This window comes from Meles meles, chromosome 8 (genome assembly GCF_922984935.1).
Source record: "Meles meles chromosome 8, mMelMel3.1 paternal haplotype, whole genome shotgun sequence".
NCBI lineage: Eukaryota > Metazoa > Chordata > Mammalia > Carnivora > Mustelidae > Meles > Meles meles.
Window position 1 is genome coordinate 40,395,871 of NC_060073.1, and position 18,405 is coordinate 40,414,275.

General features: G+C 35.6%; 1 protein-coding gene across 2 annotated transcripts in view; it reads right to left on the reverse strand.

Annotated features, from left to right (window-relative positions):
* GAS2 (growth arrest specific 2) overlaps positions 1 to 18,405 on the reverse strand; it is a 128,751-nt gene that overhangs the window by 75,996 nt on the left and 34,350 nt on the right. For both annotated transcript variants that reach the window (XM_046016172.1, XM_046016171.1), the window contains one exon: positions 5,697 to 5,838. In XM_046016172.1, the coding sequence (XP_045872128.1) occupies positions 5,697 to 5,838 (142 nt within the window). The remainder of the gene's footprint in view (positions 1 to 5,696; positions 5,839 to 18,405) is intronic.

Genomic DNA, 18,405 nt, shown 5'->3' on the forward strand with positions numbered 1-18,405 from the left:
CACAGAAATACTTTTCAAGTCCTCAATACAGACAACAAGAGATGACTTATCAAACACTGGAAGGTAGACAAAGATTCTTTTTCTGATGCAACAGATGACTTCCGATTATAAAATGGAAAACAATGTTTACAAATCCACACACAATCCTTTTTAATTTTACACAGAAGCATCAAACTAATACTGCAGATAGACTGGTGCTTGACCAACATTCAGAAAACAAAGGATTTTGTAAAACTACTCATCAGAGTCATGCATCAACAGAAAACAGCACCACACAGCAAGCACAAACACAGAAAATAAAAACAGAAAAAAATCACACACATTTGCATGCTGGCACAGCAGATAGCAAACCCTTTTCTCGCTGAGTAGATTCTTTCTCTGAGAAATAGATGAAGAATTGTCACTGGCTTCCAAATCCTACAATCATCCAATAACATAATGATATTGACACAATTACAGCAAACAAAAATTATGCATTTTTGAAGTATTGTCCCCCCAACCTTCCTTCCCCCCATCTCCCAGCTCAGCAGAATGCTTACAAATTAAGCAACATAAACAAGACTCTGGAAAAGTCATGACACTTGGCAATTTCTAAATTAGTATACTAAAGTAAATTACAAATAATAAATCCCCTACACAAGTGTATCACTAATTAAAGAATATAGTTTCTTACTTAAAGTATCTTAGAAAAACTCATATAAGAGCATCAATTTTAGGATTCATAACCTAAAACTTTTTAAGATTGAGAATAAATCATAGATTTTTGGTCTTAATTTAAATGATAAAAATGTGCTATATCAAAATATTCAGCATTATGTTAGAAAAGGTTATTTAAGTATTTAAGCCTGGAAAAATCATTATATTTACTATTAGGGAGACTATTAATATATTCTATTAACTTTTATACCTCTGTCAAACTGAAAACAGAAATTGCTTTCACACTAGAAATCTTCTAAATGTTTTTTCTTTATTCTGCTATTAAAAGTAAAGTTCATTTCTTTTAAAAAAATTATTGGAAGAATATTTTGTCTTTAGGCTGATAAACTATATACTATTAAATTCAAGGAAACATTCATGTTCATCTTTTTAAACTGATTAAACAATCAGGATTTACAATTAGGATGGTAATTGTTAATTTACAATTAACAATCTTAAATATTTTTAAGGAATCCAATGAAATCAATTATGAGACATGATAAAAACGGATTTCTAGTCATTGGCCTATGTATCAGCCTGACTTGAACAGTGGGGTTATTGCTGAGCATGAAGTGTAGACCCACAGTGTTAAAGCATGTTCCACAGAGCACGCAAAGATCTGTATCCTCTGGTCTTACAGCAGTGTAAAAGTCTACAGTCACTTGAAATGTCCGTTTAACCTCAATAACGCAAAATTGCCATTATAATTCTCAATGTGTAACATTTTAGGTCAACAAATAATGCTCTATACAAAGTGGTTCAAATTGTATCTTAATATAAAGACAATTAATTGTTCATGCTTTAGATTACATGTCATACCTGTTTGCTCTCTCAGTTTTGTTAACAGGTAACAGAAAAAGAAAATGATATCATTGACACCGTAATTACTATTTATCTTTCCTTCAAAGTTTGGGAATATATTTTATTGTTATTTATTAGATATAAATGGGTGGCCTCATGTTCATAGCATTTTGTGAGTTTTCCATATTCTTAAATAGTCTGAAGAATATTATTTTTGGTTGGTATTTGTGGGTGATGACTCGAGCTGGTTTAAGATAAATGTTATAGATTCCTTTCATTTCCATTTGTTTTATTGTTAGAAAAAAAAATTTCAGTGGACATTCTGATGCCTACCACTACTTACTGTCTTTGGATAAAATTTTAGAAACCAGTTTGACAAAAGAACATAAATACTTGTAAGGTTTGATACATAATGTCAAATTGCCCTCTAAAGAAGGCATACCAATTTCCAGTTTTCTTCAGCAATGTATAGAAGATCCTATTTTCCTACATACTCAACACTAAGCATATAATTTTCTCAATCTTTGCTAATTTTCCATAGCTCATATTTGCATTTACCTTATTGCTAAGCTGTCCGACATTTTTATATTTTTATTAGATTTTTTTCATTTAAATTCAATTAGCTAATACAGAGTACATCCTTAGCATCAGCTGCAAAGTTCAATAAGTCATCAGTTGGTATCACACCTGGGGCTCACCACATCATGGGTCCTCCTAGGTTTTTTTATGTCTTCCACGACAAGGCTGTTCATGACCTTTGTCTGTTTTTCTATCGACTCTTTTTTGAAACACTCTTCCAGATATAGTGAATTTACGATCTGAGAATTGACATTTCTCAGAGAAAAAATTATCAAGAATTTCACAGAAGATAAACTACAGGTTATACTACTCTGTATATGATTGTGTCGTGTGGCATCGAAAGTTATCTGTCAAGAATCCAAAAGGTAAGAAACAGGAGGGAAGCATATGGGATAAGCTGCTATCCATGCTCCCCAGTTCCTCCCTGGCATACCTTCCCCACCATGGAGATTTCTTGTCATTAGCTGTTGAAAGAGAACAGATTGAGGGAGTTGTGAATCAAGATCCCCTTGCAAATAACTACAAAAGAGCTCTGCAACAGAGGGTAGCCTATCAGTTGCCACAAAGATAAGAATGCTCTATGCAGGCAAAGACCTTTGAACAGCTGAAGACAGAAGCCTCTTGATACACACTGGGGACAGTGATCTACTTTATCATTCATTCAAATAGATTTCCCCCCCTTCATCAGGGCATCTTTTCATTTTATTTGCTGTTAAAACACTGGGACACAAAGGATGCACTTCATCTTGTGCACTACTGAAATGAAATCTTGAGGTAGGAAAAAAAAAGAAAAACCCTTGCCCTAAATTCCCTTTCAAAAGTGAAGTGTGAAAAGACATCAAGCAGAGTACACAGTGTTATTGTTGTGAGAAAGTCAATTCTGCAACACAGAGACCAACGCCATCAGCCCTGGCTCAATCACTTCCTTACCCACAGTGAATCATACAAAAAATCCAAGAAGAAAGGGTTCCACTTGGAGAAATGGAATTTCTCATTGTCATTTCTCTTGACTTTCATTAACATCTATGGGCACAGCTGTTTTCTTTCTCCAAATAATCTTGAAGTCAATGCTATAGTATTGGCTCCCTTCTTCTGTCTCCATGGGGCATATTAAGCCTCACCTCATGTCCTTTTCTGAGCAGCAGAAATTTCAAATTTGTCTTTTCATTGAGCAACAAACCAGAAAGCCTAACTATCTGCTTTTGTTTGGTGCTGAGAGGATTAAAAATTACTTGAAAACTTGGTTTCTTTACAAGTTATAAGCCAAGATATAATAAAGAAGATGATCAAAATGAAAGATGCTTAAACCAAATACTCAGTAGCTATTATGCATAAATGATCTAGGACTTTCTTTTTATAAAGTCAGGTGTTTTTAATTTTTTTCAAACAGAGTGAAGAACTAGGCCATCTCAACATTCATCTTGACATAATTTTATATTCTGTGGAGTATGTATTTATATATCAGGACCATTATTATACAGTGGCTTTAGGCTTTATTGTTTCAAGATAAAATGTACTACTTATCTGAATGGGGTTTTAAAAAGCCGCCCAAGCTTTTTGGTTTCCAACTGAAAGCTTTATTAATTCAACTAACAAAAGAACTCAGAGGCAATGAGAAAATTGATCCAAGATTTTCTTCGCATTGACAGCTTCTAGTCATCCACCGTGGTCTATGGTAGTTACTGGAAAAGATGCTTATTTATCTCCTTTTTCAAATTTTTATTTAAATTCTAGTTAGTTAATATATAATGTGGTATTGGTTAGAGGAGTAGAACTTAGTGATTATCACCTACATATAACTCCCAGTACTCAACACAAGTGCCCTCCTAAATGCTCATCACCCACTAAGCCCATCCCCCACCCCCTCCCCTCCAGCAACCCTCAGTTTGTTCTCTGTGGTTAAAAAATCTCTTATGCTTCCCTTTCTCTTTTTTTCCCCCTTCCCCTATGTTCATCTGTTTTGTTTCTTAAAAGATGCTTCTTAAAAGAAAACCTGTTCAATCAGCAAACTCACAGACAGTAAGGCAGTTTCCTCAAGGGATGCAGGGGACTGGAGAATTTTAAATCATGATGTTGTCTGTCCACACATGAAGAGTATACCCCTTGTGACTAATATCTAAGACCTGAACTTATTTATTTATTATTCATTCATTCATCCGTTCATTTGATCTTTCAATTTTTTTTTTTTTTGCGAAGAATTCCATCATACTGTCTTATAATTCCTCACTCAAAAAGTTTCCTAGACACATAAAAGTTAAAATCTCGTTCTGAAATTGCCATCAGACTGAAAGAGGGCTATATCCATACACACACCTCTTCCACGAAGTTTGGTTTACTTCAATGTGAGGAAATAGTAAGAGCTGTCAAAGTCTATTTACATAAAGCTCAGTCGAGGGGCACCCTACTGTACTCTGGAGGCTCCTGGGCAATTACTCTAGTTTATTTTTCCCTTCAGGTATAAAATATTCTCCTAGTCTAAATTCACATAATTTTCTTCTCTGTTGAGAGAATTCTCAGAAATCTGATGGCAATCTTTTCCACATCACATTCACTGCTCTTAGTAGAAATACAAATTTCCATAAGCATATAAAATGAGTAAGATTTTAGCTGTTACCATCCATTTCCTAGGTTCACCCGGGAAATGTTGTTTTGTGAGGCCTAGGGGCAAGGGTATTCTGTTTAGAAGGCAATGTGTATACTTGTTCTCTCTGAAGGATGCTCGGCTTACTTTGATGCTAATATTTGGTATTATGGGATTTTGTGAATTGATTTTTTTAAAGCCTCAAGCAAAAGAACCAAGGCTCCCTCTCCTTCCCCCACAGAGGTCTCCTTTCTTCACTCAGTCCTATTGCATTAGAATAGGACTTCAATTCCAATACTCTCCATATGAGAGCTGTTCTTGGCAGAACTGATACAGGAGGGCTAAACATTTAACTGTAGCCTATCAAGTAATGTTGAAACACTGAACAACGTATGTTTTGTCCCAAGGAAATACAAAAGCTTGTTCTATGGCCTGGAAGTGGATTTGCCAATATTCAATCATAAGGCAACATAAGACAAGAACCCTACAATTATGTGGGTAGAGTTAGACACTAAGGTATCTATCTTTTATTTCTCCATCTTCAATTATTCCAATTTCCTGCTTGCTTGCCTGATTTTGAACTCACTAAAAATAGATAAATGAATAAACTTCTGCTTCAACAAAGCTAGACTTAACAGGAAATGGTGTTTCAGCCTTTGGTAGAGGTAAAAAACAATAGTGCCTTTATGGCTGGAGCATATACAGCTCCCTTTCTAGTCCAGGCCAGAGCCTGGAGGTAAAATGTAAACCTCCATTTTCCAAGTAGCCCCCATTCTGCATTATATAGACTTAATTTTAGCTTAGAATTGTGCTACTTATACCCCTGCCCTTTTGTGCATAAAATGACCAACCGCAAAAGGACTTGCATTTTTCTACCTTCAAAGATTCCAGTTTACAACAAATCTGCAAGCTGACAACACTTTGAATTTTTTAAAGTTAACAATCTATGAAATGACATCACATAAAAAAAGTTTAGATAGTTTTACAGACAAAGACACGTAACAATTTGATCAGCTAAAATTCTGAAGGAAATACATACCCAAACCTTCCGATTCAAACAGACACGTTTCATCTACCCCTAAATCTCGGCACCAGGATAAGAAATTTGCTGTATTGTCTCTGGCAAAAAAGGAGCCTGAGGGTGCAGTGGCTTTGCACGGAATCTTCTTCAAGGGCAGATTCTGAAAAACAAAGACATCTCACTCTGGTGGTTATATCTGACAAAGTCATCACAGGGACATGTTAAGTAGACAGTTGTTTTCAACAAAATGTTTTGGAATGACCTCATGTCAATAAATAGGTTAGTGACGAGGTATAGAAAAGGAAGTGAAATATACATGAAACTTAGTTGTCACTAAGAAACTATAAAAAAAGTCTGCTTATAAACAAATCCTGGATTTTTTTTTTTTCTTACCATCTAGTAGTAATACAAGCAAGTCCCTTTCTTGGCTCATGTTGCCTCATTTCTTTCTCTTCTATTTTGGGTGTTTTTTTGGTATTTTTTTGTTTTTTGTTTGTTTTTGGCCTTATGCTCCATCCAAGTATTTTACCATTCTTTCTCAAAAATTATTTATAAATGTATTTTCCATTTGTGAAAGAAGAATGAAACATAAGTATACTACATGAATATAAACAATACGTGACACACAAACCTGTATTATGTGCACACATACACACACATCAATACCTTATATTACTAATTCTTTACATTGTAATATAAAATAATTCTGTTGGATTTCTGCTAGCTGACCCTGAAAGATATTGACATTATGCATCATTTTTCTTCTGGGATAAGAAAATGCTTAAGGGGCACCTGGGTGGCTCGGTTGGTTAAGCAGCTGCCTTCGGATGAGGTCATGACCTCAGGGTCCTGAATGGAGCCTCTTGTAGGGCTCCTTGCTCAGCAGGAAGTCTCCTTCTCCCTCTGTCCCTCCTCCTGCTCATGTTGTCTCTCTCAAATAAATAAATAACAACTTAAAAAAGAAGAAAAAGTAATGTTTAAGATAAAGGAGGGCCTGAACTTGGACAGACTTTCTTATTAACAGTCTCTCATAAAATTTTAGACAGGAAATCTCCACTGGCACTATACCAAGAGTTAGAGAGTGGTGTGGTCTTATTTCCTTTAATAGAACACAATCTGTTTCCATGGCATTCCAGGAAGTCACAGAATGCAATTCTCTGTGACGTGAAAGACTAAACAATGGTTTTGGTTGATGTGGGCTATGTAGCTTCACCTTAAAGAGATTAAATATTCTTATTCTTAAAGATTAAGGGAGAAACACTTTGTGATTTAAGTTCATAAATATAATGTTTCCTTCATTCATTGGGAGCCAAAAATTAGAAGCAAAACATTGTTGATTGTTGAACTCATTGGCAAGAATGGTTATAAAAAACGAGATAGTTGTCTTAGAGTACTGGTGAAGTTCTGCTAACATCATAATATTAGTAGAGTTCTTCATGTCTGAGGATTTTATGGCCCCATAACTAAAACATTCAGTTATTATTCCACTTAAAGTTTATGTCTGTCCTATCTCAAAGGTCTAGCTCTTTCTTGCTGACTGACTTTAAAAAAAAAAAAAGATTTCATTTATTTATTTGACAGAGAAAGAGATCACAAGTAGTCAGAGAGGCAGGAAGAGAGAGAGGGCGAAGCAGGCTCCCTGCTGAGCAGAGAGCCTGATGCAGGGCTTGATCAGGACACTGAGATCATGACCTGAACAGAAGGCAGAGGCTTTAACTCACTGAACCAGCCAGGCGTCCCTTGGTGACTGAATTTAATTCAAAGGAGACACAATCAAGATTTTTGTATGAATACACAAATATTTACATAGCTATATATATTAGGAATTACTAATATATAAATCATAAATGAGGTTGCTTGTATAGCACTACCTTCTTAACCATTTTGGTTAAGTAATAGTTTTCAAAGAAATAATTTTCTATATAAGTTGTAAAAACAATCATTATTAGCATAGTGTAAAATCTCCTTTATAAAATACTCACAAACATCAAGAAGCATTTATTTAAAAAAAAACAACACCTTAAATCTAGCAATTCACTTCTAAGGACATATCCAAAAGATATAATAGCATTAGTGTTTTATATATATATATATACATATATATGTGTATATATATATAATATATATATATGTGTGTGCGTGTATATATATATATATATATTTGTTGCAACAGTGATTGAATAAGAAAATATAGAAATAAGAATGTGCCAAAAGAGGGCTTGTTGAATAACATATAATATACATACAATGAAACTCTATGCAATCATTTAAAAAAGAGTACAATAAAGATAAATATGTTGACCCATACAGATGTTCAGTGTGTACTCATAAACAGAAACAAATAATTTGCAAACAGTTATGTATACCATGATTTCATTTTATGATCATATGTATACGTGTATATACACACAATAAATATAGATGGCCATATAGAAGGTGAAATTGCATATAAATATGTTGTATTATAAATATGAATATTGTACTAATTTTTATAATGTTAGTTTAGGGAAAATTTAAGGAGGATACACACCAAATTTATAGCAATTACCTTTGAGGAAGATGATTAATGTATTGAGTTTCATTTACTTCATTACATAATTCTAAAATAAGTGCAGGATTTTATTTTATTTTGTTTTTATTTTTAAATTTTTTTAAAGATTTTATTTATTCATTTGAGAGAGAAAAATAGAGAGAACACAAGCAGGGGAGAGGCAGAGGGAGAGGGAGAAGCAGACTCCCCACTGAGCTGGAAGCCGGACATGGAGCTGGATCCCAGGACCTGGAGATCATGACCTGAGCTGAAGGCAGACACTTAACCGTCCAAGCTACCCAGGCACCCCAAGTAGGAGGATTTTTAATAACTTTTATATCCTATCAATATTATCAGATTAAATAATCAAAATTGTAAAACTGTGTCAGCCAAAACATAAAAGAGGATTTGCTGGAAACAAAAATCTCCAAGAGATGACTATAAAGTTTTTTATGATGAGGTCATCATAAAAGCAAAGGTCATCTCTAAGAAAAAAGCAAAAATGCATTCAAATACCGAGCCATGTTAACATTTGCCACCTTTATCTCCGAGTGTGAAAGAATAAAACGTGGAAAACCACTTAAAACCCAGGAATGAGTTTGCATATAGGAAGTATGACTTAGAAATTATAAACTATTTGACGATGCTAAGGACACCTTACGACAAGTTTCAAGGCTTGCGTAGGGGAAAGAAATACAATATCCATATGGCACTTGAAGAAGCTAGAGATTGATGTGACACAATCTACCAAGGGACACATTTTGAGAGAATACCCACAAGCAAGGAGCCCTCAGAAATCATTCAGCTGACTCTTTAAGAACTTACAAGGACAAGCACTGAGCATAGAAGTGAAAACAGCATTTTCCCCTACAAGCTTCTGGTCTTTACAAAGTCATTTACATAATGTATATTTGAGGATAAGTATTTAAAATTCATTCCTATTCAAAGACATAAAAGTTATTATAGGACAAGTAAAATGAAAGCTGGCTATTGATCTTTTGTAACTTGGGGATACCCAGTTCAGTGGAATTCAGTAATAACAGCAGTCGAACAAGGCAGTAGTTAAGTGATTTATGGGATATCTGTTTCTGTTCTGGACCTGTCACATTTACTGCTTCCATGTCACTTAAAGACTTAGGACACTGTAAACAGAGTGAATGGAAGCTTCTAGTCCTCATCTAGATGAAATGTTTTATTTAATAAAATTTTAAAAAGTCATCTTCATTAATCCAGAGGACTAACGAACTGAGCCCTCACACATAGTACTTACAAAGGTCATCACACATAACCAGGAGTAAGGATCTCTGTGCATTGGCTAAGAGCAGTAGAGTGCTGTGGGATCTAATATTCTTCCTTCCTGGTTGAACACCGACCACCAAATTAAAGGTCTTTCCAGGATTATCTTGCTATTTATAATGAAGAGTCTTAGGGCATAAATTTGATTTCATTTGAATTAAGGAAAAAATGATTCAAGAATATCAGCCCTCAGAAACTTTAGAACTTCAAAGTATTTCTGACATCTTTTACACAAAAGTGTTTATAAAGTTCTGAAAGCCTTGGCAATTAGACCACTTCCAGTTTTTTTTTTTAATTGTTAATTTCTCTAGGTTCTTATGAAAATCCTGGGGGGGGGGGGACTCAGCTCTGCATCTCTTCTTTCCTATCACTAAATAAAATAAAAACAATAGATTGAATAACAACTATTTCCTTGCTGATTTCCTTGCCAAGGAAATACTGAAGAAGAGTTTTAGAATAGAGAACTGCCTTAAGTAATGATGGATGTGTATACTGGAAAAGCTGGAAATCGACCATAGACATGAAGAGGAAGACTTCTGATCTAAAGAACTGGAGATGCAAAAGGGAACTTCCCCACATGACTCATCTGAGATATATCTTCTATATCAGTTTTCCCTTTACTGCTCACCTCTTCAAACAACTCCTACAGCGTTTAAATTATAGACCATCTTCAATTATTTACAATGTAACTTTTTTCAGACAGTGGTTTTACACATTGCAGCTTCAAAACCTGAGGAGTGCATGCATGAATGGTAAGACTTGACCCCTCAAACTAGACTGTAATCAGCATGGGACAGACATAAACATTGTATTAGAGTTTTCACATTCGCAGAAGACACATTTCCAGGGCCTTCAAAATTCATGAAATTCATAGCATAACTTTTACATTAAATGATTTCTATAAATTGAGGAATGCTTAATGATTTCCATTAATTAAGAAATTAAACATTTACATGACATCTTTGAGCTGTTTTTGAAAGTTACTGAAGAGAGAATGATGAATAGAGAATAACTGCTAAACTGAATTGAGATTGGGTAAAAATTTAGGTACACTTGTTTGCAAGAGTCACATCACTGAACTCTCCTACACTGTTGGTGGGAATGCGAGCTGGTGCAGTCACTCTGGAAAACAGTAAAGAGGTTCCTCAAAAAGTTGAAAATAGAATTACTCTATGACCCAGCAATCCCACTATTGGGTACCCTAAAGATACAAATGTAATGATCTGATGGGGCATATGCACCCGAAAGTTTATAGCAGCAATGTCTACAATAGCCAAACTACAGAAAGAACCAGATGTCCATCAACAGATGAATGGATAAAGAAGATGTGGTATAGGGGCGCCTGGGTGGCTCAGTGGGTTAAGCCTCTGCCTTCGGCTCAGGTCATGATCTCAGGGTCTTGGGATCGAGCCCTGCATGGGGCTCTCTGCGCAGCAGGGAGCCTGCTTCCTCCTCTCTCTCTCTCTGCCTGCCTCTCTGCCTACTTGTGATCTCTGTCTGTCAAATAAATAAATAAAATCTTTAAAAGAAAAAAAAAAGAAGATGTGGTACACACACACACACACACACACACACACACACGCACACTGGAGTTCTATGCAGCCATCAAAAAGAATGAAATCTTGTTATTTGCAATGACTTAGATGGAACTAGAGGGTATTATGCTGAGCGAAATAAGTCAATCAGAGAAAGACAATTATCATATGATCTCTCTGATATGAGGAATCTGAGAGGCAGGGCAGGGGGTCATTGGGGGTAGGGAGGGAAAAAATGAAATAAGATGGGACCAGTAAGGGAGACAAACCATAAGAGACACTTAATCTCAGGAAACAAACTGAGGGTTGCTGGAGTGGAGGGGGTGAGAAGGATGGGTGGCTGGGTGATGGGCATTGAGGAGAGTATGTGCTATGGTGAGAGCTATGAATTGTGTTAAGACTGATGATTCATAGACCCATACCCCAGAAGAAAACAATGTATTATACATTAGTTAAAGAAAAAAAAAAAAAAAAAAAAGAGTCACACCACTGAATCCATCTCCATGGTTCCGGATTCCATATTTTGTGTTAGCAAAATGAGAAGTGACTACCAGTATACCATCACATGGGTGTACATTAATTTTTCTAATATCAAGAATCTGATGTTTACCGTTTTTTCTCTCACTGGGATTAACTCAGGATATGTATTCAGGGCCACCACAGACTGGATGACTGATGTACAAAGGAATGTTTTGAATTCCAAATATGCCTTCCCTCTCCCTTCATGCAACAAGCACATTTAAGTTGCAATAAGAAGAATTTAAATTTACTTCTAAAGGCTTTTAATTTACTCCATTATCTGCTGGGGCTTTGGAGCTCAATTCCTTGAGTTCAAACTCAGCTATATCACCTTCTTGGGATGATATTTTGGGCAAATTACTTAATGTTTCTGTGCCTCACTCTCCTATTCAATGCACATAGTAAACAGTGCATGTCATCAGCTATGTGTGTGTGAATGTGAATTAAATAATATAATTCAAGTACAGAAGTAAGTGTTCCACACAGGTTATTTATTATCCCTGGTATCAATGCACATAAAAATACACCGAATTGGGGCCCCTGGGTGGCTCAGTGGATTAGGCCGCTGCCTTCGGTCCTGGGATCGAGCCCCGCGTCGGGCTCTCTGCTCCGCGGGGAGCCTGCTTCCTCCTCTCTCTCTGCCTGCCTGTCTGTCTCCTTGTGATCTCTCTCTGTGTCAAATAAATAAATAAAATCTTTAAAAAAAAAAAAAAAAAAAAAAAAAAATACACCGAATTACCTATGAGTTCCCTCTTTTGTATTTTCTTTCAAATATTTCTTTTTTGTTTTTGTTGTTGTTGTTGTTATGGGTACCAGAACTCAGGAAAAGACTGACAAATAATTTACTTCTATCTTCACCCTAAACTTGAACTTTACCTTTACAACAGTTTTCCAACAGAACTGTCTGTGATGGTGGGAATGTTCTATATCTCCATTAGTAACCACTACTGACTAGTGTTCATCGAACATTTGAACTGTGGTGTGACTGGAGAGCTAATCTGTCAATTTTACTTCATTTTAATCTATGTGAGACAATGGTTGTTCATTGAACTATTGTGGGATTCATTTCACAATATATGTGAATCAAACCATCATGTTGTATGCCTTAAACTTATACAGTGATGTATGTCAAATATTTCTCACTAAAATAGGGAAAAAATCCATTTAAATTTAAATAACCTCATGTGGCTTGTGGCCATCCTATTAGCACATGTATAATAGGGAAAGGAAAGCCATTATTTGGGGTTTGTGAGTCCAATATTTGACTCCTTGACTAGTTTCCCTTAATTAATAGCATCACTGTCTTCAAACTACCCTCAAATTCAGTAGTTCTCCTGGATATACTTACTGGGACAGAAAACTATGTTGGTCACTTACAAAGAGTTTACTTATATGCTGCAGAGTTCAACCTGTGTATGTCCTAGTTAAGGTCGTGAGTGTTACAGCTTCAAAAGGGCAGTAGTGATTATTTATAGTACTTATAGATCTATTTATAATTTTTATAATAGCCTACACCTAGGGAGCCAGGATCTTATTTAACCATTATATTGCCATAGCATCAAATATACTATTTTGATCTATAAGAAGCACTGACTTTTTTTTTTTTTTCTGGATCATACGGTTGGTGGGAAAAGAGGGAATTAACACTGTGAATGTAAATCATGCTTCAGGCACACAAAACTTACTTTCATGTAAATTATCCTACTTAATTATCAAAAAATGATGCCCTGAATTAGGCAGGTGATACTTTCTCCATTTTCCAAGACAAAAAAAAAAAAAATTTGAGCTCATACACAGTTTAAATCAAATCATTCAGTCTCTTATACCAATATACTTCTAACTGTTCTTTGACAGTTCACCCATGCCTGGAAGTTAATATATTTCAGCAGTTGATTTATTCCCTCATTTTTTGGCCAGGTAACATTAAAATAAAGAATATGTACTCTCTTTCCCCTACTCAAACTACAAAGGAAATTTAGAGAATGCCCTGTCTACTTTTCTACATGCAGCGAACTGAAAATGTAATACTAGTAGTTTAAATAATCCATTCTTCACAAAAGTTTGAGACAAACTACTCCCTTTGATTACATTGAGTAGACATTTCAGATATAAAACAGAAGAGATACATAAAAGAAGATGTGGAAATTGCCAAGAACTAATATCTTTCTTTTTCCAAAGGGTATATAGAATGTGCTGTTCAAATATGCAGGCAATAAAGTCACTCTTTCCATGATGGAAAGAATGTTTCCACTTGCATCCCCTTGCTGCTTTTAGTTTCACTATATATTTTTCCTGAAGAAAACCTCTCAATAAAATTATTTGAACACTCACACTATCAAGGTATCTAACTATGACTACCAAGTGGCTTTAGAAAGGATGAAGATGTATTCTTTAAGATCAAAATTATTAAAATGAAAAATAGGGGGAAAATTCCTTCTGGTACCACTAGCCTCTCCTGGGGATTCTGCAATAGGACCTCATGCCTCAGACAGAGCGAGCTGTAATTTAGTACAGTAGCAGTTGAATTCACTGGATTGAATTCAAAATGGACCTCGCCTCTCTAGATATATCCCACTCTAGAGAGAACAGGTCTTATAGCAAAATTTAGTGTAATGTTGATGCTGTAACACCATACAAACAGTCACATAAATTTTAAAAATATGAAAAAAAAAAGGTTCCTCATATCACAATTCTGGTATACCTGGTAAAATCATGAGGAAATCACTTGAATAATAAAGATGGAAAAATACGTTAAGATTTTGAATCATCTGAAATTATCTCTGTTATAATGTAAACTGATGCTGGCAATGAAGGTTGAGCTTGGTGCTCAAACTCCAGGCTTAAAGGATGAGATGGATAATGAAAAGCTGCTATGTAAAAGAGCTGAAAATTTACATCCTCATGAAAACCTGCACATGGATATTCATAGCATGCTTTATTATTTAAAGCATGTATTTATTTAAACATGTTTTATTCATAATTGCCAAAACTTGGAAGCAAGCAAGATGCCCTCAATAGGTGAATGAAACTGTCACACATCCAGACAATGGAATATTACTCAACACTAAAAAGAAATGAGCTATCAAGCTATGAAAGACGTGTTGGAACCTTAAATGTAAATTCCTAAGTGAAAGAAGCCAATCTGAAAAAGCTATATATTACACGACTCCAACTATATGACATTCTAGAAAAGGTAAAGCGTTAGAGACAGTAAAATAATTACAGGTTAGGGAGAAGGGAGGGAGACTCGTCACGAGATTCATCACATGGGATTTTTAGGGCAGTGAAACCATTCTATATGATACTATCATGGTGGATATACATCATTATGCATTTGTGAAAACCCACAGAGTGCGTTAGCCCAAGACTGAATCTTAATGTCACCATGGACTTTGAGTGATGGTGATGTGACAACGTAAGTTCATCATTTGTAACAAATGTACCATTCTCTTGTACTTCCTGCTTTTTGTGCTATGAACTTAAAACTGCTCTAAAAATTGAAGTATAGAAGAGCATTATTATTTTATTGATAGTTGTTTAAAAGCACCAAATGCTTCACAAAGAAGAAAAAATGCTGTTAAACAGAAAATGCATTCTGTTGCATTTTTATGTACATTCTATGTACATTTTATGTACATTGTGCTTAATTTTACATACACACCCATACGGTAATCATTATATAAATGCTACACTACTATGGAAAGCTTCTGTTCTCCCAACTAATTATTCACATATGACGAGACAGAGATTAGTTTCTTAAAAATTTCAAAAGTCTAGCCCTACACTTTAAAATTCAGTCAACTGGTGATTTTAAAAAAGAAATCATTTAATCTGAATTAATTCAACCAATCATTATTACATCACAACTCCATATCAGTGTGACACTTGGCACTGCAGATTGAAATACAAAAAGGAGAAGGCCAGGTTTCCTTTCAGGAGCCCCTCAGTGTCTTTGAGAAAAAGACTTTATTATTTATTTATTTTTTATTGCATTATGTTCATCACCATAGAGTAAAAGGCTTTAAAATCATCATTTCATATGGTGAGAAATACAATGGAAGCTTAAGTATTTAAAAATAAGTTGAAATTTAGCTCTTGGGGAAACTTCCGGGTATGCATTTAACTTTGGGGAGAGGTTGACTGGACTTCATTATAGGAAGGCTTTACAGAGGAGCAGCAATGTACAGAATTGAAAGATCTCAAATGTTCAACAGGCATAGAAAAGAAGGGCAGTACATTCCATAAAATGGAACATCTGACGAGACTTGAACAGGCATTGGGTGTTCTGGATGAGTGCAGATTGCATATAGAAGAGAAAATGAGACCAGAAGAGTCATCTGGGCCAGAATCACAAAGGGTATTTTATGCCTAACAAGAATTACCAATATTGTAATCCCAAGCAGAGTTCGAAACTCAGAAGTCCAGAAGTGGCCAGGCAAATCAAATAAAAGAATGAAGTGGCTAGCTCAAGGGGACTATAAAGAGTGGTGGGGATTGTGGAAAACTGAAGAGCTCATGCCATGTCCAGGAAGGGCAGCCATATTTATTTAATTCTAAGTCATTATCATAAAAAAATATAGTCTCGATGTTGTTAGATCTTCCATTTTTTTTTAGATAAATTTAGAAATCCAGATATTTTCATGTGAAAATTCCTTGACTTTAAACAATTGAATGTGTAGACAGATGCATGTGGTTGTCTGCTTATAATCTCACTGGGGATTAATGAAATCCCTACTGGGGAGTAATGAAAAGATTTTTTAACATTTTAAACTAAGAAGGAATACAACTATATGTGTCCTCTGGAAAAAGAATTATGTCATTTATTCTCAAGGGTGAATTGAAGGAATAAAGAAAAAGATGTAGATAATTCTATAGAAGTAAAAAAACAAGTGATTGCTTTTTGTTCTACCACCTCCGTCTTCATAGCAAGAGTAGCAAGACGGCAAGAGTAAGGCTTCCATGGGAATAAGAGAAACTTCCTTTGTGAACATGAAAGGTTTCTCAGAGAAGGGGCTGTTGGATATCAGGCACAGAAGTCCCTCAGATTCTAAACAAAATTAATAGTAATTGTCAATTATTAATTAATTATAGTGGCTCAAACAAAATGATGATAGTTTTAAGGACATTCTTGAGACTATATGTTAGTTTTCTGGGTCCCTTCTAAAGTTAAGGTATTACATTAAGGAAACAAGCAAGAAAATTCCTTTAAAATGTGTCTCAAATTTTTTCCTTCCCCACAAATATTTTGTACATTTTAAGACACAATAATTTATAATTATTGGCAGCAAATTCTGAGTTCACAGAGTCACCGATTCTAATATTTTAGTTAAGGCGACTTTTTGGTAGGCACTTGTAAAATATCCAACAAAGAAAAGCATTATCAGAAGTCCCAAGATTGTTTCCTGAATGGATTCCAGGAAACTTAATTTGTTTTAGTGGCTAACGTACTTCCAAATACCTTTTGAACAGAGACTTTGTCTCTCTCTCTCTCTTTTGTTTTGAACAAAGACTTTCTTTCTCTCTCTCTCTCTCTTTTGTTTTGTTTTAGTAACTTCACTGCACTGCAGATTTCGGGTACACCATAAGTGTTCATCAGTAGGGATATCTCCCTAGATTCTCAATATATTTGAAAGATGGGAATGTTAAACTTACAGTAAATCCAAGAGGCAAGGTTTATGGGTTGAAACTGCAACTGACCAGCAATAAGATTCAGCCTTCAGAAATAGTTACTTCATCTATTTAAGCTTTTGGAACTTCAGATCTATCATTCGTGACATGTTCTGAGAATTAAATAAGATGTTTTGGAAAGTGCCTAATACCAATTCTAGACAATTGCTATCTTCCATTAATGTTAATTTTTTCAAATACATGTCTCCTTTTGGTCTATTTGCAAAGAAGGCTCCAAGGAGAGCTGAAAAATAGAGACAAGTTACATCGTCACATCTGTAATTACTGTAATAAGCCCACATGCATTTAGGGGGAAAAAATTTAAAACAGATGCTCCATATTTGCATGGTGATTTAATTACAATTTGTTTTTTATCCACCTTCTAATTTTTTTTTGTTATTATGCTGTGCGTTCGTATCTGTTCTCCACACTCTAATTAGAGTGGATTTTTCAAAAGGCAAATTTAACTTCCCAGCCCTTTTAGGATAAAGACAAAGCTTATAATTCAACTTCTACGGTTTGTATTAGTCTTGGTCCCCCCTGCTGACCTAGCACGTGACCTCTCAATCTCCTCTATGGGCCCACCAGCTTCTGCTGCCCCCCCCTTTTTTTTTAAGATTTTTTATTTATTTGACAGATAGAGATCACAAGTAGGGAGAGAGGCAGGCAGAGAGAGAGGAGGAAGCAGGCTCCCTGTCAAGCAGAGAGCCCGATGCGGGGCTCGATCCCAGGACCCTGGGATCATGACCTGAGCCGAAGGCAGAGTCTTTAACCCACTGAGCCACCCAGGCGCCCCTCTGCTGCCCCTTTTGCATGCTCCCCATGCTCCCTCCCACTGCAGAGCCCAACATATAAGGGTTCTCTCTGGCTTTCCCTCACCTCTTTGTCCAACTAAGTTTGCTTATATTTTTTCTTGAGCAGAAATGTTAGGAGTGGTGTAAGAGGGAGCCCACAAGGCTCATAATCCTTGGGTAACCATGGGGATATACTGCATAGAAACCCATGATTTTCCCCCAATTCTACTCTTCTCCTGTTTTTCCAGTTGTAAAATAAAGCACCACCATCCATTTCTTCACGTATGAAACCCTGGACCAATCTCCCTCATTTTTCCGATCCAACTCATCACCACACCCACCAAGTCAACAAAAGGGGAGAAGATAAGCCACTCCAACATATGCTA